The sequence below is a fragment of the Chelmon rostratus genome, chromosome 5, assembly GCF_017976325.1.
Source record: "Chelmon rostratus isolate fCheRos1 chromosome 5, fCheRos1.pri, whole genome shotgun sequence".
NCBI lineage: Eukaryota > Metazoa > Chordata > Actinopteri > Chaetodontiformes > Chaetodontidae > Chelmon > Chelmon rostratus.
Genome location: NC_055662.1, coordinates 18,713,826 through 18,737,315, shown reverse-complemented (window position 1 = coordinate 18,737,315; position 23,490 = coordinate 18,713,826). Strand labels below are relative to the sequence as shown.

Genomic DNA, 23,490 nt, shown 5'->3' with positions numbered 1-23,490 from the left:
TGGTCTGATGTTCATAGACAGCTGCTGGTCTCTGTTTTAGTGGTCGTAGTGTTCCCCACAGCTGTTGGATGTGATGCCTCAGCTCGATGTCTTAAAAGTGTACCATCAAAGATTATAAGGTGTTGCATGGTTTGTGGTAAGTATTGACTTGAAAACATAGTGTATATTCTGGCAGCCCAGCCGTCCGGTACAGTCCCACTGGGATGCACCTTGAGCTCCCAGTTGATTTTGCACTGTCTGTACTGGTCTGTATTTAAATCTGTGCTTTGCAATGCATTTTCATTGTCATGTATGTTGCCAGTGGAACAGACTGAGAATCTGTCTAGAAAATATTGAGTTTTCACTTCAGAAGACACATGTTAATGTTATGCCTGTGTATGTGTGACTGTATTCCCTGTCAGGTCTGTTCATATTCCTCAACCAAGTGGTTGGTTGTGCAAGTTCCTGCTCTAAAATTCTTTCTGTAAAGACTCTGAATTATATATATGAAGGAAACTGCACAGCTTTCACACATTGACTTGAGGTGTTCTTGTTGATGAAATTGCTCAGGGAAACTAGGCTGCTAATCTTGCATTTGAGAGAGAAAGGAATATCTTGTAGCATGAGCAAGATGATTTGGGACTCCCAGGAAGTGAATAGACAAGATATGGGGTATCGTTTTCCCAAAGGTTAAATCTGATGCTGTGAGACCATATAGCTGGTGCTCAAATCAGGAGTAGTGTTGTAATGCAATTTCAGATTTTTAAGAGTCCCATGTGCCCTTCTGCTTCTCAGCACTGTGCATTCTGGGTCTAATGGACATGGGGTTCCACAGCTTCCCATTAGCATGTCCAACTCTTCTGACCGTCTTTGCCAAGCTTAGATCTCTTTACAAGGCAAGTTCAAGGGGGTATCATTTGCACTAAATTTGAATTTCCTTTGGGTAATGTGTCAAGGAATTAATCAAAGCCCCCCAAAAAGACTAAATCTGAATGTGATGGAGAACTTGGACTCGAAACAGATTGGTAAAGCAGATTGGAATTTCAAATGCAAACCTCCTGGACTAATTTGCATGTGGTGCATAGCAGATTGCTTCGGAAATACACTAATCTCAAAATGAATATGCCTCCAACATAATTCTGTCTGTCGATTGTTGCAGAAACAGGGTGCTTATTTTTTCTCTCTGTACTGCTTTCAGCTGCTATTTTTATTCATGGGGCTGAGTTTCAAAAAGACAAATGTGTATCACATGATTATCTCCTAAATTATGAAATGGAGCATTTTAGGATTAGGCTATATTACTCCTCTATAACATTCCTCCTCTCTGTCTTTCCATAAACCGCTCCCTACTCCCTTTCTCTGTCTTTTTTTTACTTAAATTTCCTTATTCCCACACTCTTACTCAAGTTTGCCAATCTCTGTAGTGTGTTTCTATGTGTGTGTACACGTGTTGCAAGGAGGTGAAATTAGATTATTTCGTTTTTAGTTTCAAAGGTGATTCCAACACAAATTACTGGCCTAAATTTGACCCTCTCCTGAATGCTCAGTTTCATGGATAATTTGCCTATCTGGGTAATGTGGAGTCATTTGCAGAGGGATCTAATACTGAAATTACATGCGATTTTTTTGTAATTCCCAAAAAGTTGAGTCACTGTGTAAAACAAATAAAACAGAATATGATAACTTGCTCATCCTTTTTGAAAATATACTCAATTGGAAACACTTCAAAGACAATATATTTAATTTTTGAATTCACTGATCTTCATAAATATCTGCTTATTTTGAGTTTGGTAGCCGTAACACATTTCGAACAAGATGGGACAGGGGCAACAAACGACTCTGAAAGCACATGAGGTTCAAACATGAACATTAGGTCATTTGCACCACCTGCAATCAGCTTATCTCCCTCCACCACACAGTTGCATTACATTCACATAACAAATCAGCCTTTGTAAACCAGCCTCCCACTGTTACTGATGCCAAACGCTAATCAGTGGTCAGTAGTCACCAGAGCATTGGAAGCTTGAATACATTGGCAGTCACCCCAGACTTTACCTAAAACTTCCTCAATTTAAGATCAGCTTTTGATTCTGTTTGTACTTCCAGATGACCCCAAACAGCTGAGTAAAATACTCCCATGAAGCACTACAGGTGACTTTGAGCATGGAATTATCATCTTGTATGTTATCATATGTGAGCAGACGACAACAACCTCTGGCTCTGTTCACTCTTCTTCCTTTGGAAAATTTAGCTTTTGTTCTGATAAATGGCTTCCTGGTTGAACAGGAAAGCTGTTTTGAATGCAGTCAGTACATCAAGGTCAATTGTATTTTTTTCAATTTTGCTGTCTATATTATAGCCTAACATCAGATGGTGTCAATTTAATGTGTTTTCTACTCAGCATATCAGTGAATAATTTTGAAAAAAAGCTCTTTCCTGTTGTTTGTAGCTGCCAGTGATTCCCCTTGTAGCTTTTACTGAACTCTCTACTATCTTCCTGTGAAATCATGAAAGGCCTAAAATGTCTAACAATGCAGTGTGTTTTTTTTGGGCATCTTGTCCCTGCATATGGCCTGTAAATGGGTCTTGAAGTGTTGTTTTTGCTATAAAAGTTTGGTTAGTCTTAACAGAGTCTTCTATGTCATGTGGTGACATTGCTGCCTGCTGTGAGTCTCTCTGAAGCTCAAGATGAAGCATGTTGTTTTGGGGGGTTATCATGTGTACCTAAATGTGTTTGTGATAGCTGTCTCCCTGCTGACCCCCCAATGACAGACACTGGCTGACCAGGGAGAGAAAATTACAAAAGACAGCTTCCATTGTGTGGGATAATGAAGATCAAGCACCTCTCCATTTAAATTCGGGCTCAAGTGAAGCACACAGGTGACAGTAAATTGCAGAGCCATGCAAACCCATCCACCCACTTTTTTTTTTTTTTTTTTTTTTTACAAGCAGGGGAGTGATTGAAGATTGTGCTAAGTGATTCACAGTGTGAATGTATGGCGGACACACGCAGACAAATACATCCACACACACACACACACACATGCACACACAGACATGCACTCTGCCACCCATACCTCATGTACACTGCTCTGTGGGTGTTGGATCCTGAGGGCCACCCACCTTACTGCAGTGATGAATAAAACAACAGCCACTTGGAGCTGTTGCATGTGTGTGTGTGTGTCGAGAGGTTCTGCTGACGTACTGGCTTTTAAATGAACTCCAATGGCTGGAAGTATGGCAGCTTCTGGCCCTCGCTGATGTGAGTGCCTGTGCTCGCCATCGTGTCTGCATGCATACATGATAACCTGGAAAAAAATTACCTGACAAGCCGCCAGCAGCAGCAGCCGCAGCAGTGACTGATCACTGTCGAGAGAAATCTGCACTCACCATGATATTATTCACCTTTCACATGCCTTAGCATTTGTGGTCGAAGTCGAGAAAACATTCAAAACAAATATTTCATTGCTTGAAACATCTTTCTGCTATGGAGGATTTTTAATTTTGTTTTTTTTCCATCCTGTCAAGCCTTTTTGACAAAGCCATTTTTGACATGGTTAAAAAACAACTTGATTGCCTGGAAAATTGGGTTCATGGGCTCAGATCTGAAATGGATCTTAGTCTCTGAATAAAACTTGTGATGGATAACTGCACTTTTTCATCTTAAATACATATTCCACGAGAATCAATCCTGATGATTTGATTCAGTTACAATCAGTGGTGCCTGGAGAAGTGGTAATACTCTTAATTTAAGCCCCTAACCCTAATGGCACCGATGTAGCATCTTGAGATTGTTTGAAAGCAAATTTTTGTTTCAGTATGTCACTCCATCTTTGTGTTCATTTCATTTATTAGATATTAAACAGGCCATATTTTATTTGAATACTTGAGGTAAACTAACAGGGAAGGTAGGCTGCAGACTATTTTTTTTTCCAAGGATCCCAGCTACTTCCTGTCTTACCGTAATATTCTTACCCAAACCCAAACCTAACAAAGGCAAAACAAGCCAATCAGCAATATCAACTGATTAATACATGGGTACACGTAGTGCAGGGTATACACATGCCTGTATATACCCTGCACTACACCACTGAATACCACAACCACTAAGAATTTTAAATCAATAGTTTGCACACCCTAATGAGAAATCAGCAAATGATCTTTTACAGATTGTTTCACGTGTTTGCATGAATGTCTTGATTGCATTCAACTGTGAATTCTGTATCTTGTATCATTAGCTGACGATACTGTTACTCCCTACTTATAAGATGCAGCAAGAAAAAAATTTGCCATATAGTGAAATATGAACCTCTTAAGGCCAACTAAAGACTTTGCCTGATGGATTTATTAACCTGATATCACATACACACAGTCATATTAGTGCAGTAAACACACACAAAGCTTCTCATGTCACATTCACATTAGCTGCTTCTTTCTTGATGGTATGTGTCCTGAAGTCCCGCTGCGTATGAATACCGCCGAACATTTCTCTTTGATCCCAAATGAAAGACCCAAAGCAGGTAATTTGTACTTCATTTCTTTCTCTTATGGTTTTAGTCACTGCTGAATTTGCACAGCTCAAACTGGAAGGAATCCTTGATTATGATAAATTCTGAATTATATCCTGATCCTGCAAGCTCACAACACACATCACTTCTTTACAATCCATCCACCATGTCCTTATTGAGAGTGATGTCTCTGTAATGAATCTATTAATGCAACACTAGCATTAATTAGGAGCCCATTATTACCACCTGACCTCACATGAAAACAGTCTGTGTGTCATGTTTTTTTTTTTTTATTGTGTGAACAGTATGTGCGTGTGAACATGTCAGTGAGTTCGTGCTTGCTTGTGTGACCCCTATGATTGCCCACTGCTAATAGGTTTGCAGATGGAGGAGCTTTATTATGCTCTTTATGACTTTTTAACTGAGTCACTGCTCACTGCTGGTGATGAACGTGTGTGTGTGTGTGTGAGAGAGAGAGTAATGAATTTGAGCAAGGTGGATGCAGGTTTGGAACAGAAGGTATTCCATGGGGGTGAAAGTGTACTGAGGAGAGGCCTTGAGGGAAAAAGGGCTGGAGAGGTACAGAGAGAGGGTGAGAGAGTATGATAGAGGGACAGTGAGGGCAGAGGAGAGAGAAAGAATGTGAGGTCGAAGGAGAGATAAATGGATAGAATGATAGAGGGAGAAAGAGAAAGTGATGGAGGGAAAATGAGGACAGCGGAAGTGGTACTAACTCTGCTTTACTGTGTGTGGGCAGACGGATTGATGATAAAAAAGAAAAAGAACAAATTAGTAAGAGAGGGTTAATTAAAGAGAAAAAAGTAGCTAAGGCACATAAGTGCAGTACTGATGATGCATTAGTATTGCTATATTGATCATAGGCCATCTGTTTAGTGGTTATTTAGAGCCATCATATCTCTGCTGGCCACCAGGTTCAGGGAGGCTTATTTATGAAGGAAATAAACTGTGCCCTTGTGTTGGTGTATGTGTGTGGCTGTATGCACATCCGTATTAGTGTTTCTTCAGTTGGATTTGAAAGTGTTCTTGTGCTTGTGTGTGTGCGCTTGATCGTATTCGTGCACAGTAAAACCTGTGGGGAATTTGCCTTCCTTTTAAAGTCGCAGCTACACCAGAGGAGCATGGCTGCAGCAGCAGCATCACCAGGGAAAGGAATGAGGACAATTTAGCAACTGAGCTGCTTGAGTAATGATGAACAGCACACCCTGCAGAATGCACGATGGGTGTAGAGGGCAAGGAGGACAGGGGGGATGAGCACAACGGGGTGAAAAAGAGCCAGCCGGCGAGGAGACGAAAGGGATAAGATGAGATGAAGGAAGGAGCAACAGAAGAGGGTGGTGGGTGGGAGGGAAAGGAGGACTGAAAAGATATGGGATGAGAGGATAAGGGTCAGCAGGTGGGGATGGAAAAAAAAAAGTGTGAATATGTGGAGGAGGCAGAGGACAAGCATGTGATGGAAGGATAAAGATGAGAAGGTTAAAGAGGCCCGTGAGAGGAGTTAGAGAATGGTAAGAAGGAGAGCAGTGTGTAAGAGGAGAAAGCTTGAGAGAGACAAAGGGGAGGAGAGTTCAGAAGTTTTAAAGTTAAAAATATAGGAAATTGAGAAGAGGATAGGATTTGATAGCACGGGGTTGCAGGGCACCAGGGAGGAAATATAAAAGGCCGAAGATGGTGAAGAGACGCAGTATGCAAGGGGAATAAGGCCAAGGGGGGGGGGGTCTACAAAATCCATTCCTCCCTGAAATATAATATGACATTTATGATGTGTACAAATCTGGAGCCTCTTACCAGCGCTTCAGGCAAAATCCTCCCAAATGTTCGGCATTAATCAGGAGAGTGAGCTTAAAGACTCAAGGTGCTTAAAAAGACAAGCTTCTTGCTTTAAAAGCAGATTTGAAGGTTCAGTTCCCATACGGTTTGGTATGTTTACATTTTAAACAAAATGAAAGACGAACACGTGTTTCCGTTTCACTCTTCATCCTCTGCCCTCTCTCCATCTTCCCTTTAGTTGTTTCTCTTCAGTCTCTTTTCTCTCACTTTCACTCTAAGTTGCTTGCTCTCTGCTTTTTTGCATTGCAGTCACAATCCTCTGACATTGTTAAAGGCAAATATATGACCTTTTTTTTTATGTTAAAGTCCACTTCTCATTCTTTTGTTTGCCCATGCGTAACACTTCAGTTAGACTCTCTGAATTACACATTTTTCCCGTTGATTATAGCTCAGTATGAAAAACAAACAAACAATCCCAAGGCTTCCTAACTAGAAACTTGCTTAACTAGTTAAGTAAAACATCACAGGTTTATGTACATTTACTTGGCATTGAAGCCAGTAAACATACATTTTATTTGCACGGTAGCTCAGCTGAAAGCACAGGTTTGGATCAGCGCATCCAAGCACTGACATCAAGGTTTGCTTGTCGTCCGCCCTTTGGCTTTTATTTGCCAACAGTATAGCATGAATGCATTTCTACCACCTGATCCTATTGTTGGAGCTTCCAACCACCACTTACATGTAACAGCAGAGAACAGCCGTCAGGGTGTCAAGGCTTTAATCTGTGTTTCCACACAATGACAATGTACCTGTTGCAAAATAAAGATGAAAACATGTTTGCTGTGATGGATTACGGATCCCTGCAAGATGATTTTCATTTTGACATGTAAAAAGTGTTTTTCTTCAACAGCTAGAACAACACAAATAGCTATACTTTGGAAAATGGTTGGCAGTGTGTGCATGATATAAAAATTCAAATACCTTTATGACTTTTAAAGCAAATGTCAGATCATTCTTAATGAAATCTCTCTCTCCCCGTCCCTGTTTTTCTAACAAACATGCACACATTTGTATATACATACAGCTTTCTTCAAAGACATCAAGGCCATCCAAGCCAAGCTTGGATTAAATGTCACGCGGGGCGTCACACTGAACAAGGAAGGGAGAGGGAGTTGGAGAGGATGAGGGCAGAGAGCAGTGAGAGCAGAGAGATGATTAGGGAAGGATAAAAGCATTTAGAAAAGGATGTACAAAAGGGGGAGGAGAACTGGGAGGTGGGGAGAATTGAGGAGCAAAAAGGGAAGGAGGTGGAGATAAATGAGCAGAGAAAGGGAAATTGGTTGAAGCATAGGTGGAATAGAACTATAAAGCATAACGGCAGAACAAAGAGAATGAGGTGAGGTGTTATATTAAAGGGAAGAAGAGAAGAGACAGATGGGAAAGAAATCAGTCAAGAAAAAGGTTAAAAGTGAGAGGACGGGGTCAACTATAGCAGGAATGAGAATGAGGGGAAAAAGGCAGCTGACAAAGACAAAGGAACATTCAAAGCTGCAAAGCACATTTTCTTTTAGTTTCTATGCAACATGTTGATATGAATGAGAATGTAGAGAAGCAGCATAACGCTGTAATCATTGTTCTATACTGGGCATACACAGGTACACTGAATATACAACTCAGGCCATTTAGACGGTACATTGCTATCACCCTAATTATCATTTACTGATACCTTGGCTCGGCCTTAGATATACTCAAAAATCTGGCTCACAGCCACCACCTACTGTTTTAACATCCCAGGCGAGCCCGGCTGGACTGCAGCTGAGTCAGCCGTGGTTTGCAAATGAGCCAGACCTGACCAAAACCAGCCAAGCACTGACAGGAAGAGAAACACAAAGAAAAATAGTTTTGTCAGTTGTCCACTGAATCTAAACGTGCCTTCAATGAATTGGTTATTAACAAAATGTTTTCAGCTTGCTGGCTAATGAATGGCTACACAAAATAAATCCTCCACCTACTCAAAGTATGTTCATTTGTGTGGGAGAAAGCAAAGCCCTGGATGTCTACAGTAGGTCTCAACAAAGAAGAGAAACAGTCAGGCTGAATTCTGTCTCCATAAGGCGAGGGGAAAAGGTAAGGCAGGCAGAGAGACGTGGTAGAGATAGCAACGACCTTGGCACAGCTTTGTGTGACAGTGTGGCAAACGACTGGAGTGCTGCTGAACTATGACTACAAATTCTCCTGGCTGCTCGCCTCCTTAACGATGGGGAAAATTAATTTAAACGCCTATAATGAAAGAAGTGAGGTGAGGGAGGAAGAGAGGGGGATGGTGAAAAATATGTAGGAGGATGATTTTTCTTGCACAAATCAGGTTACCTGGGAGATTTCTCCATTAATACACAGGAGGAAAAACTGGAATCTCAGGCGTGCCACTGTCATCCAGCAGCATTCATACACACAGGTCAAGTATGCTCAAATACAGAAAGCTGTTCATAAAGCCCCATTAACACAGTAACGAAGGCTTCTGACCTGCTGACAATTGGTTTCCAATAGTGTGGTAATTACAACCCCATATGTTCTAACAGATAATATGCATTATATGCAAAATACATGCCTTGTACACTTGCAAAGACACAAAATAGATTTATCATGTTTTCAAATCTGCAACACCATGAGGACAAAGGTCCAGAACATTGTATGGGATGATTCAGTGTGTTTGGTAGAGCTGCTGTTATATCAACATTCCTGCTACAAAATGTCCCGGAAGTACACAAGATTATTCTGCTGACCTACTATATCGTGTTTACACACACACACACACACACACACACACACACACACACACACACACACACACACAATGGATTACTGCTCCCTATACCTGGCAAAACTGTCTGAACACTGTGTGCGTGAGAGTCTTGTGAGAACCTGTATGATAAATGTTAGAAGTGTTTTCATATCTGTTCCTATCAAACGCCACTGGCTTGCTCTGCTCCCCTGTTACCATTAATTCTTTGTCCTCTCCCTCCCCTACACACACACATACACACACATTAATTCTGGGCTGTCCTCCCAAGTGTCGAAACGCACTCCCTTCCAGCTCACATCACTGCTGTAAATAACAGTCTTTGTGTGCTCTCTCGTGTGTGTGTGTGTGTGTGTGAGAGAGAGTGCGCATTTGTGGACATTTGACACCGCAGGACGATAACCTCCCCAGTTCATCACCATCATCACTCAGCGCCACCACCACCTTGCTTTCATCATCACATTGAGACGGCAACACTTTGGTCCAGCCTTGTCATAAATCAGCGATCCATCACCTGTGTGTGTGTGTGTGTGTATTCCTCCATAGTCATTATCCTTGTCATTCGTCAGTGTTCCTGTCACATTAGCGTCATCAGCTCCAACCTGCAACAACATGTGTGTGAGTTTGTTTGATAGGCAGAAGAATGGATCCCCCACAATAATTCAGAAATCATCAGTGCCCTTTTTAGAGTCGTCTTTGCGAAAGAGAGGCAGGCAGATGCATGTGCAGATAGGGAGGGCGAGGGGGGTGGAGTCTAACAATAGAGAAGAGCTTAAGTGAATGAGACTATAGGGCCAGGAGGCAGGTGTAGAGACAGTGTCAGATGGAGAGGGATTTAGCATTTTACCTTTTTTTAGAAAAAAAAAAAACAAGCAGATGCCAGCTTTAAAAATGTGAGTCGAACCGAATGAATGACAAGAGACTCATTTTGTTTCAGCTGTTAAACATCTATTGTTTTTAACGACTGCTCCGTCCATGTTGCCTTCACCTTTTACCATGAAATCATTCTTAACCATCATTCCCTCACTCATGCCGAATGACTATCCTGAGAAGGAGCGGGCTTAATTACTGGGTCTTTATAGAGTGTGGGAACATAATAACTCTGCATCGGATGACGTGCCATCCTAATTTGTTCATTTAATAAGGAAATTGAGCTGTGTTTTGTACGTTCAACAATGTGTCTTTGTCTGCCTGAATGCCATTATCTGATTTTATATAGTTATTCGGATGGCTGAGCTGGATGAATTATTCCCCTTTAAAAATTTAAGATTAAAATTAATATAGTCATGTTTCTGCTTCCAGGCCAACTGGAACTTTGTGCAGCAGGTCATAAAAGGAGCCAGGGTAAACTCTTTTGGCTATGATTCTGGCATGACTCCATGGAGGGTGGTGTCAGTCCTTGGTCCACTGCTTCAGACTGCTTCAGACTGAAATATCTTAAATACTTCTAAATGTTCACATTGGCGTTTTTTTTTTTTTTTTTTGTATGATGTCTCAACAAGCATCGGATGGTTCCTAGAGGAAGTTTCCCGCTGACTTTAATGATGCCTTAGCACCACCATGAGTTTCACATTTGTGGTTTTTCCTTTAAATGGCAATGTAACCGTTAAATGGCTCATCATAAAATTTGCTTCACACATTCATCCTCTCAGGATCACTTGTCATCACGTCAGTGATGCGTTCACTTTTCATCTGGTGACATTATCAGTTTCCGTTCACCCAATACTTTGTTTTGTTTGTTTACTGATATTCTTACTCTGAATATCAGTATTCATGATGATATTCTTACAACTTAGTCTGAGTTGTAGTGAGTGTTCAATGCTAATCAGCAAATGTTAAGAAAATACATGAAACTCCCATGGTGAGCATTGTAAACATTACACCTCAACATCAGCCTGTTCGCATTGTCATTCTAAGCATGATAGCATGCTGATGTTATCAATAAGCTCAAAGCACCACACTGCCTAAACACTGCCTCACTGAGCTGCTGGCATGGCTGTTGACTCTTAGTCTTGCTGTTGTGGAAACCAGACTATTAAGAGCGCGTGGCTCAGTATGCTATGGTAGGAATTAAGCTGATATGAAAGCCCCAGGAAGACCTGCTTTGCCACATATTGGCTCATTAGCCTGTCATCATCCTTTCATCTAGCATGTTTTTTTTCATCCGTGTTGTTTGTCTGCTTGTCAGTTTAATACAGTTTCATTGAATATCAAAGAGGATGTAATGGTGATGGTGCGAGGTAATGTTTTGTATTTAAAGATTTTGAAATCACGAGGAGGAAGTGCTGAAGCTATTTTATGCAGATGCTTCCTTTGTGTCATGTTTTCATCAGTGCATAAAAGGCTTGGCTGATAGATAATGAATTACAGAGGATTTGCTCTAAATAAACTTAAATACTGTAAATAAAAAAGAGATAATATGTCAGAGATAACATTACTGAGATTCAGAACTGATTTCTAAGAGTACAATGAAAGACTGTAGATGGAAATTCTCAGACTTATCAGTTTTTGTGCTCCATTGTGACACCACACTCGCCTCCTCATTTTTCTTTTTACTTCTAGCATCCCTCATCCATCCCAAGAGGTTATTTGGCAGTAAGTAGACAAACACATTATTTATTGCCTCTTTATCGATGTAGAAAAAAACGAGGAAATGAATACCTAACACTTGACCAGTGGCAGACATTTGATCGATACCTCTCCACCAAACAATTTGGAGCCTTTAATTTTGGATGCTGCGGCCATTCAAATAAACGGCTGTTGTTGACAATGCTGTTGTCATGGAAGGGATGGTTTGGAAATTGGTTGGTGATTTAGTGCTGCTGACCACATGCTGTGTGTGTGTGTGTGTGTGTGTGTGTGTGTGTGTGTGTGTGTGTGTGTGTGTGTGTGTGTGTGTGTGAGGGTAAGTCTGTGCATGTGCGTGCCTGTTTGCCCGCCCTTGGGGCGTCTGTGTAAAGCAAGATTCAGTGCTTTTATTTCCTGGTTGATTTATGTGGTGACGTTTGCCTTTGCGCTCACAATCACATTATTGGAGAGGAGGAAGAGCCAGGACCCGTTGTGTGCGGATGCACGTGTGTCTGTGTTTGTAAATCAGCGTGCAGTGATGTTCGAAAATAACACGCAGCGAACAGCACTCATTCACCCACCCTCCTTTCTCCTCTTTACTTGTCTCTCTCTCTCTCTCCCTCTCTCTCTCTCTCACTCACTCACTCACTCACTCACACACAGACACACACACACACACACACAACATGTGAATTACTAAATACGCATTTAGAATATCTGCCCATATAGCCACTTCCAACGTACACCGGCTATGTGCATATTCCAAATTGCCACACTTGACCACCATGATTCGTGTTTAGATTACTGGATGAGTTGTTTTTTATCCACATACCTTCAGGCATAAGAGCATGTTGAAAACACCATTTGAATGATGAGTCTATTTTAACAACTGCATTTCTGTCTGTGTATGCCTCCTCACTGTCTCTAGATTAAACAGTGGAGTTTTTTAATCACATAAAGGTAGCTGATGAATCACTGCACATGTGCAACAGCTGTCAAACAGAAAGAGAAGAAACTGTAGGTGGTGAAGAAAACATGGAAGAAAGAGAAGAAAGGAGGGAAAATGACAGTTCCAATGTGGCAAATATTGCTCCTTTTTAAGGGGGATGGGAAGTGATCAGACTTTGTTGATACCAGCCCTATTATCAATTCAGTTTATTTCCGATTCTTTATTGATTCCCTTGATTCATAATCAATTTTTGCTGAGCTGGCTAGAGCCTGACAGCTAGCTGCAGCGACAGTCTGAGATTATCTGAAATGGATGAAATGAAAGAGTATTTGAACAGCATTTTCATTTAGGATTTGTTAGTCAGAGAAGAAATTTGCTCAGCCTGCCTGCGTGGTGCTCATGTTATTACAACAAAGGATATTTACCCTCTGTGATGGATGTGCTGCACGATTGGGAAGCAGTGGCACTCGTGCATAGAGTGTTAAATAGATCACATTTCCATCATTTATGTCCATGATGAGAAGAAAGATGTTTCTTTCAGCTTAATGCTTTTTTTTCCACCCTTATGTGAAATAATCGTTTTGCAGACATTAGAACAGTGTTGTTATCGTTCATTGTGAAATGAAACCACACCTTGGACTGTTTTTTGGACAATTTCTTGTTGCAAGTTTCCAGCAGTGTAGACGCAAGAGTTTGACTACGGGGAGGTTGTGGCTCGGGATGAGGGTTGGCTGTTTGATCTCACCTCCTCTTGTCTTCATGTTGAAGTGTGTGAGGCACCAAACTGGAAAAAACTCGCCAATACATGTGCACGAAAGGCTGAATTGGACTTTAGTGTATGAGAGAGACCCTAACCCTCTCGAACGTGGCCATTTGCGTCATTGACTTGCATGTCCAACTCTCAAACAGGCTGGCACCAATAAAAGGAATTGATAAGGTTGAAGGCACATGATTCCAGATGAATTCGACCTGGTTCTCAAAGGTTCTGGTTTTTAATTTCCAATCATAGCTCAAAAGACACTGATCAATGTCCGACTCCCTCTCTAAAGCATTAGTTTTGAAGCCATATATACAGCCCTCCTCTCCTCTCCTCTGTCCATGCATTTGTCCTCTAGACAAAGACAACCTAACATTGTCCTACTATGTGGCCAAGCTCGTTTAAATGTGTACAATCCCTCCCCTGCAGTGTCATCTTCAAGCTGATTGGAACGCCATTCATAATTTATCTCTAATGGAATAGTTAATGAGCCTTTGTGTTTCACTCTTTATCGCTTTGTCCAGGCCTGTTTGTCTCACCTCATCTATACTGCATGATTATAAAAACATCCAAGACTCAATCAGTGGGAGGGTATTTACAGTTGCCAAATGCTGATGAATCAAATGATTGAAGGACGCATACTTAATGAGGCATTTTGATGAAGTGGCAGTTAGCATACCGTTCCTAACTGCTTCAAACAGCAGTTGGTTCGGAATTTGGTGTGTAAAGGCCGTGTTGAAATTAATTGTCTTTCAGAAGTTAAATGCGATCAACAGTTCATTTGAAGTAGAGGAGAGGATGAAAGATTCAGATTTGTTGGATGAATGCTGTCTATGCCAGTTCAATTTACCATCTGCACTGTTTGTTTACTTTATAGTAACCTGCACAGGGCATAGTTGACACATTTCTTCAACTAATTTAGCAGAAACAGTATTTCTCAGACACTTCCCTGGAAATGGGATACTCATCATATCACATTAGAGCAATTAAACTCTTTTTAACAATGATTTTTCCCAAAGTACTGCACTTAATGCTATCGAGACAGCATATTTTCTCATACGTGTGGCTTCTGTTTGGACTGGACCATAACCTCAGCAGCATTAGCATTAGACTCTACGCATTGAACTATACAAGACCAATTTACAGCAACAGGCCTCTAAATGTGGTACAAAACAGCCCTCAGCCAATGTAGCCTGCCTGGTTAATAATGGAATTTGCAACCAGTGTCTTGCACACACATACACATACACACACAACAATATGACGCTTATTTTCTGGTCAGTGAAATACAGTTAGCAGCGCTTCACTGCACTGGCTTATACAATTAGTGGCCCAATGGATTCAGGGGATAAACTGGGTTGAAATGAGAGGCTAAAAGGGAAGAAAGAGAGAAATAGATAACACATGGTTAATTGGGTGTAACAGACTAAAGCAGAGACCAAATCCTTACCAGCCAGTCAGCCGTAGGTGCTGCCTTATTCTTCTGTCTCAGCAATGCTGCAGGTTGACATTTATTTTGGTGACTAATTTAGTATTGACTTGTGGGAACTTTATCTGCCACTACAGATACTGGCACTCACCAGTCTTTTCTTCCTCTGTTTCCCTTTGTGCAGCAACCATTTTGGCTGACTCCGTGTGCCCTTGGGCAGTATTTGACCTTAGAATGAGCAATAATGTCAACCCGTTTCTCCCTCACACCCTGACTTTCTCACGCTGGGTCCCAGTTCAGGGGCGAGATACTTGTGCTCCACATGAGAATGAAATAACAGATCAGAGGTTCCTCCAAATGTGGCAGAACATGTGGCTTTTTTCCCCCAAAATCTGTTTTTTTAAAGGAGGTTTCGAGATGTCATCCTTATGTCCAGATACCGTCTCATATTTACTCAACTATTGCTCAAGTGGTCATCAGTCAATGTAGATATATTACCTAAATTTCTCTACTGTTTGATGTTGCTATGAACTGGAATATGTTTCTACTTAAAAATGTTGGAGGGACTTTCTAAGGTGAAATTAGATTGAAGTTGCTGCGAAGATAAACCATCTGGGATGGAGTTGAAGGTTGAGCCTGAGACCTCACCTTTGTGGGATCCATACTTTTGAACCTCTCCATCTTACAATATTTCTGTCTTTCCTTTCCCAAAGTCCCCTAATACTGAGTAAAAGTTTTTCTTTCTTTTTCCTGCTTCCTTCCTTGCCAACAGGTGCCATCTTTGACGAGTCAGCACGGAAAGATGACGAGGTGTTCCGCCTTGCCGTGGCAGATCTCAATCTGAACAACGAGATCTTGGAGACGGAGAAGATCACCATCTCTGTGGAATTCGTTGATGGGAACAACCCCTTCCAGGCTGTGCAAGAAGGTAGGATGATAATACCTTTGTGTTGTCTTGTCATCTTGTCTCTTTTCGAGCAACAAGCAGGTGCATCAGTTTCCAAGTCAAATTTCTCCAGTTGCTTTTGTGTTGGTATAAAAGTATATTCAAAAAGAGGACATCAGTTTGCTTCTGGGCAGAGTTCCCTTTTGTTCTGGGTCAGACTGAAATGAAAAGGCTTACTTCAACATTGATCCCTGCACAGTTTCTAAATTTCATGATGTTTTTTTTTTTTTTTTTTTGTATTTTTGGTTCTAATCTTGTTTAAGCTCAGCCCTGTGGGTTGTCTGCTCTTCTAACTCTTCCAGTGTACTTACCTCCAAAAGGATTCGGTGCAAATATTGCAAAAACAAATGTAAATGTGTTTAAACTAAAGTACGTCCAAGGACAATCTTGATCTTAGTATGAATGCAGAACTTAAGTCTCAGTAACTTCAGTCTCATAACTCCTCCTTGCAGTCCTATCTCTGTTTTTTTTGTTGACCCCTTCCATAAATTGAGAACAGTGAGGCAGGGAAATGAATTCATGCATCAAACACAGCATCAAAAAGTTGGCACAAAATCAGCCTCTGCCTTTAATGTTCCCTAGATTTTCATGCATGGCTTGCATGTCCTCTGAGTTGACCTGCATCACACTGTCAGCTGAGGACAGGCCAGTGTTTTATATATTTCCTTTTCCACTTCGGTTGTGGTTTATGTTGACAGCCAGTTTATGCTATGCAAATATAGTTTTGACAAGAAATTGGCTCAGGAATGTTGATATATGGTAGTCAAACAGTGGTTACACTAGTCTACACAACTCATTTTCATCTGTGTGTACATAGATTGGGATATTCATGCCTGCCTGTCAAACAGTTATGTAATGTAGCAGCTGATTCACAAGCAAAACCAACAGGCTTGACTCTAAATTGAGCATTTTATTTGAAAGAATCTCATGTAACAAAACTTCATGAGGTCAGTGCTCTCGTATTGTTCAGCAAATGTTTTCTATTTCATTTAGTTGATATTCAAATCTGATTAATTTATCAAAAGTCCCTCACAAGAAGCTGTTTTATTTCACATGTATCATGAATGAGGTCACCAGAGCAATGGACTACGAGAGCCTTGCAATACTTTAGCTAAAGTGTTTTTTTTCATTCACTTTGACAGGAAAGTGAACACATTAACCAGATAAATTTTAAATAAACTCTAACTGCAAATGATGCTGTCTGGTTCTGATGCAAATGTATCATTAGAAATAGGCAGAAAGTTAGGGAAGGCTGTGTGGGTGGTGATATGGCATTACAGTGATCTGGTGTTCAGTACTGCAGGGCAGGCGCGAGCAGACACAGCAACAACATGCAAACAAGCAAGCATGCACAAAATACGTGCACATTTAGACTGGCATGACAGAAGCACTCGCAAAACAGGTGAGGAGACATCAGCACACTCTTAGTGAAGAATCATTGTGGTTTGTGAGTAAAGGTGACAAGAAATCAATTGAGCAGTTGTGGGCAGTGCAACTATTCACTTCTCTGCACATATTCAAACACAGCAAGCACTACATGGAGAACTGCACATCAAACAGCCACTCTCAGTGGCACATTCACTTTTATCCCTGTAACCATTTCAGTCCTGAAATACTGCAAATGATATGTTGAATGCTAACACAGTACTTACTTTTTGGTGTGATACAGCTGCACGTTGTTCATGTGCTTTTTCTTTCATTCTCCTCCTCTGATACTCGTGCTTCTTTTAAAATGATGCCATTTTATAGAGGAACGACACCAACACCAACACTAGCACATTTTATTTATCTATTTCTGACTCTGTAGACACATCAAATATTTCTTGTGAACCATGGTTTGGCACCAGATTCAATCCACCAGACAAGCAAAACACTTTTTGATTCATTTAAAGTTTTCAAAAATTGTATCAAAGCCTGTTTCCAAAATGCAACATTGCACAATGCTTTTAAATATTGCATCCTGAACTGCACGGCCGAATGAGCAGTTTGTCTTTCAGTACAGAATATCTCGAAAGTCAGTCATTAAGGTAAACTGGTGAAGAAGGAGGGTAGCAACAGGAGTTACTATTAGAAATATGACAAAAACAGTTTTCTGTCCATACATTTTTGCACTTACATGACTTGAAACTTATCATATGCCATTCTCAGCAATTGGCAGAATTGTCTTATTGGCTTCGGATTAACCAAAGCCAATGGATTTAAAGAGGCAACATGAAAAATGCCCTAACTTGGTATCAATTCAATGATTTAATTAACTGATAATCAAATACGAAGACCCCATTATCAACACCCGTCTACACACTGAAATAAACACAGACACAGACACATTACATTAGCCTTGGCTGAGAGAGTGAAGGAGAGCATTGGGAGAACACATCTGTGAGCTTATTTGCATTTCAGTCAGGAATCAGAATGCGTCCTTTTAGGAAACAATGGTGGCCTCATTGTAACATGTAGCTCTTCTTCAGAGATTAGCTTGTGTGGATTTACTGTATGTGTATGGGGGGGGGGGGGTTTGTTTGTGTACCTCTAGGAGGTACACAAACAAGGCGGTTGCTTTGATACAAGGGCTCTGCAATGTTGTTTGGTAGTCAGGCTGTAATTCTTTGAAGTCCCAACCTGAGTAGTTCTATTATCTGGGCTCTGTGTGCACGTGGGCTAAATGTCTGTGTTTGTTTCTTCCTTTTTCATTTTGAGGACAGCGAGCAGCTTGCATCTCAAGTATCTTATTTAGGATATCAGCATTGTATGAAAAAGAGACAGCTAGTGAAGTATGATGTGACAGCACAGCAGGAGGCAGCATTTGAACGCTTGCTCTTTGACCGCGCAGACTGAGCCAACAGCAGGTTCCCGAATCCTGCAGTATGTGTCGTTTTCTGTTTTCCTGTTCTTTTTTAGCCCGGCTTACATTTTTGTGCATTTTGAGTTGTCCTTTGTGCCGGAATTATTCCTTAACTTGTTGTTTGAAACTTTTTTCCTCAGTTCGGGGAATGTTTTTTCGCTGATCGTGCACATTCTTTTTCAGCAGTCTCATACATCACATTCATGAATATAGACACAGTTACAGCTCGGAGTTGCCAGGTACAACACTGTTTAGTAATGATGGCTACAGTAGAAAGCTCATAAGGAGAAGCTGAGAGCATGCAGTACAGTATCTATTGGCAGTATAGGATTTATTGAGGACAGATGACATTCAACCAGCTACTTTTCAATGACAAACTAGGTTTGCCTCACATTTTTTTCTTGTTTTATCCCTCACTGATTAAACTCCTGCAGGCCTCCAAGTCCCTCAGCCTGTTGACTGGTCTGTCCAAATTTGTGGGAGGGTTAATGAATACTTCCCTGTCTTCCTGATACTGAACAGACCGCCTGACTCATTTCCATGCCAGTCTGCCTGCCGGTCTGTCTGTTTGCCCGTCTGTTTGTGTAGTTAGCTGGCTGATGAATTGATTGCCTGTCTCCCTATCGGCCTGTCTATCTGTGTATTTGTCTAGCTAACTGGTAACTTGGCTGGCAAATCAATTGTCTTTGTCTCTGTCTATCTCTCATGTACTACGGTCTCAGTTGCTTTGCTTGGTGCCCTTGTAAGCAGAAACAAAAAACAGTTGATTACATCAGTTTATATGATTTGAATATTTTTGAAATTTGAACACTCTTAATCTGTGAACCTCCTATATTAGACAGATAACTGAAATTTCCAGACTCATCCTTTGTGCATCTGTTTGTTGAAATTACTGCAAGTAGATATAAATTATGAAATAATAACATGCTACAGTTACCTCTCCCTATCTTAGATTCTGCTCACAAAATATGTAATATACTGCAGTAAGTTGTAAAAGTGTAGCTAGAAAAATCACAAATGAAAGGACTGCTATAGCTATTCATTTGTAAACTGTCCGAACCTGCTGCAGTCTGTAGTGTGATTAATAGCAGAATGAACCACAGATCCTCTCTAGTATTTGCATACATGAAAGTATATAGCAGTAATTTGCACCTTGCCTTTCATTCAGTTTGTCCTGGCAATCTACGTGTAATTAGTACCTGATTTAGTAAGGCAGAAGCTCATTATGCAATCAGCACTTGAGACATTCTGTGGAAAGCAGAGCTCAGTAGGTGCAGTTTGGAGGTGGGATTAGTTTCCAGTCCCATGAAGCCCTCTCATCTGGTGTGGGGAACCATGAGAGGCAGAGAGAGCAACAGGTCTAGCAGAAGCTCAGAGTGGACTGTTGTAGATGTGATGATGTCTCAGAATATAGAGGCAAATGTGGCCAAATGTATGATCAAAAGAGTGTGATTGCATACCGTACCTTGAGTGATTTGCATGTTTATTCAGCAAGTTCACATTTAATCAACTTCAACTTGCTAAAACAAACTAATTCGTGTTTAACAAGCACACCGACGCCACTCCCCAGACACGGTATGATTATGATTATGAGTCTTTTTTTAATCCGTCCATTTATTTTGGTCCATTAATCACCACAAATAAGTGCAGGTTTTCATAGGTGCATGACTAGCCCAGTTCACTCTGACTCACTAGTATAATTTAATACATAGTGGAATGTGGCACAATGAGAGAAATTAATGTTGATTATTACAGGATAATTTCTAGTTTGAATTGAGAAATATGCTGGGAGGATAAAGAGTTAGAGCCCCCATCTGTGTCCAGCCTACGTCTCTGCAGCGCTTCGTTACGCCTGCCCTCCATTTTCTAGAAAAAAATCCTGTTATCCACAAAGCAATAAAACATTATACTGAAGCGAGAAATATAAAATGGCACATCACAGTAACCACTTCTCTAACAATGCAGACCACGTGACAGTGGAAAAAAAGAGAATTAAAAAGAATGATCGAAATACTTTATCCAAATGATTTACTGTGTTCTCTGCCCTGAGGGTCGTGTGTGTGTGTGTGTGTGTGTATGTGTTTGTGTGTGTGTGTGTGTGTGTGTATATGTATGTCCTCCCCTCTCCGTCCCTTTCTATCTCCTGCATGGTGCTTAATTGTGGATCTGCTCCTGTCACTTATATTCACATTTCACTCCCTACACCCTTTCCCCTCCATCTCCATAGTAACAAGGCTAGACATTTCTCAGGAGAACAGGTGGAGTTGTGTGTGTATGTTTGGGGTGGGGGGGGGGGGGGGGGGGGGGGGGGGGGGGGGGGGGGGGGGGGGGGGGGGGGGGGGGGGGGGGGGGGGGGGGGGTGGGGGGGGGGGGGGGGGGGGGGGGGGGGGGGGGGGGGGTGGGGGGGGGGGGGGGGTTGCCAGTATGTGTGCCCGTTCATGTCTCCATCGATTAAAGCAATGAGAATCGCCTAATTGGATAACAGTCTTTGGAAAGGTGGGAGGGGGAGGGATCACAGGAGGGAGGGAACTCAATAGTTGTCTCATCTTATTTTTCATCTCCGCTTAGTCTTGACACACAGGGCACACAGCCACTTTCATGCACACACTGCCATACACACAGATTAAAATCCCATCACACCTTCATGAGGCTGTGCGCAGCCGCACACTGCACTGAAACCTACGTGGTCTTGACAGACCCTGTCAGCATCAATGACTCTGTTAGTTTGTTGTTTTTAACCCCTGTCTCTCGAAACGGAATGTGGGAGTTGCCATCAAAATGAGGATTAGTTTAATTTTGACTATTATTTCATGCACTAAAGAAATAATCTCAAAGGTAGACAGCTCATGAATTAGAAATCTAAGAATATGATTAATGCCCTCAGTGATTATACAGCAGACAGGGTAGACAGCTGCAGAATTCAGCACTAAAACCAGAACAAAAATCCTCACAATGAAAGGGGAAGAGATATTTTCTAATAAACATCCCTCACCTTAATGTGTTCAGATACTAACGTGCTTGGCTTCTTAAATTGCCACCAATTTTAAAAACCGGTTGCAACATTTGTTGGTTCCAGCTTCACAGATGTATATCATTGACAGCTGAATCTCTTTGGGATTTGGACTGTGGTCAAACTAAACAAACTGCGCTGTATTTTACTGACTAACAAATCAATGATGGTTAAACATCCATTTGTTAGTCAGTAAAACAACCAAAACACAGAACTGACCAATCAATTAGTTGCAGCCCTGCAGCAAAGCCGTGTTCATTTGTTTCCACGTTAGTTTGATTTTTTATCTCCTTGAAACATCATATGCATGTGCTGTAAATGGTTGCTAAGAAGATTCAGCACCATGACAGCACCAAACAGCACACCGATTCGAATAAACGGCCTTCCCCAAATGTTCGTTTTTCATTTGCTAACCTGTCGCTTTTCCAAGTGATATGACTCTGTGCTGAGTGACAGGCATGACACCAGAGGTGCTCCATTGCATGCGTCAGTGCTACTAATTTAAGAAAAGTCTGACTGAAATCTTAACACTTTGGACAACTCTCTCAGTATTTGTGGTAACGCTGGGCAGGCATTACAAGAGCTGCTTTAGTAGAACATTAATTTCTATGATTATTTATAGGCAGAGCTAAGGAAACACACATGGGATGCTGTGGTGTTAGTATACAGAGTGACAAGAGGCATGTGGGCTGTTAACCTTTTCCACTGGGAACAAAACTAAAACAGCAAACACATTCACAAGCAAGGGAAGTGGTGGAATGTGCTTGTATAAACGTGACACAAAAGATCCTAATGAAAATGCTTCAGGAGTGGTGAAGATTAATTATTAGGGCTGCTAATGCAAAATGGAATGCGTATAAAAAATGATAATAACATGCTCCATCTTCTTAAATTCTTAATTAAAGTTTCAATGGATTAGAGTGACTGAAATGTATATTTAGAAGATTTGTCGCCTTTTCAATTGATCTACTCTGACACAGTGGAACTCTTTGTGATTCGCAGGAACGATGTGATATAGTGCTAAAGTCAGCACGAAGCAAATGCCTTAAGGGTGCGAGAAACCCTTGACTGCATGAGTGTGATGAGAATAACTAAGTCAGACTTTGTCAACTTGATGAGTACACTGCGATAATGTAAACACATTAACAAAAAACAAAAGCCACGTACCATAAGGGCACTCACTTTCTCCATCCTCATCTGTTTTGGCAGCAGGATTTTCATTCAGAATGCAAAGAAATGGAGGACTTGTAATCAAGGCATTTTGAATTTTTCCTCAGAATATTTTAGTGCTAGATGATCCCTTCCCTTCATGAAACATTAATGTGCCGTTTAAAAGATTTAAAAGAGCCCCTCCTCTAGTGGAGCCTGTCTGTAATCCAGACATAAACAAAAGTATCAGTACGAGCAGAACAGAGAAGGATGAGGCACCTACAGGCTGCTGAAAAAGGAAACCTCTAGGATAGAGGCCTGTCAATGTTCTTTCTTTTTCTGCTTCACTTTTCCACTGTTGAATGCTCCTCATCAGAAACACTTGACTTGTGATACAAAGCTTTAAGCTAAATTAAACATTTACAGCCACTATGGGTATCAACTCATTTTGGCCGATGTGAAAACAGTAGTCTCCACAGCCAGCTGGCAGCATGAGAATCCCACTGGCCCAAGTACGTATTAGCCTTCTCACCCCTGAGGAGAAAAAAATGTATGTCTGTACCTTGCAGGATATTTAACTGTCTTTAGCCACGGTTTATTTCTAGCTCTCTGCCGTTTCATGCTCTCAGACAGTGAAACATGGCTAAAAGCTGCATAGAGCTACAGAGTTGTTGATACTCTGTGGTTCAGCACTTAGAGTGAGTCAGTTTTTATGTCAAGCATGCAGGTTAAAAACCCCCTAATTGAGAGCTTGCAATAATACAT

General features: G+C 41.2%; 1 protein-coding gene across 1 annotated transcript in view; it reads left to right on the top strand.

The window, feature by feature from the left end:
- Positions 1–23,490, top strand: part of grid2 (glutamate receptor, ionotropic, delta 2) — a 478,236-nt gene that overhangs the window by 68,075 nt on the left and 386,671 nt on the right. The window contains exon 2 of the mRNA XM_041937698.1: positions 15,551–15,706. Coding sequence (XP_041793632.1) covers positions 15,551–15,706 — 156 coding nt within the window. The remainder of the gene's footprint in view (positions 1–15,550; positions 15,707–23,490) is intronic.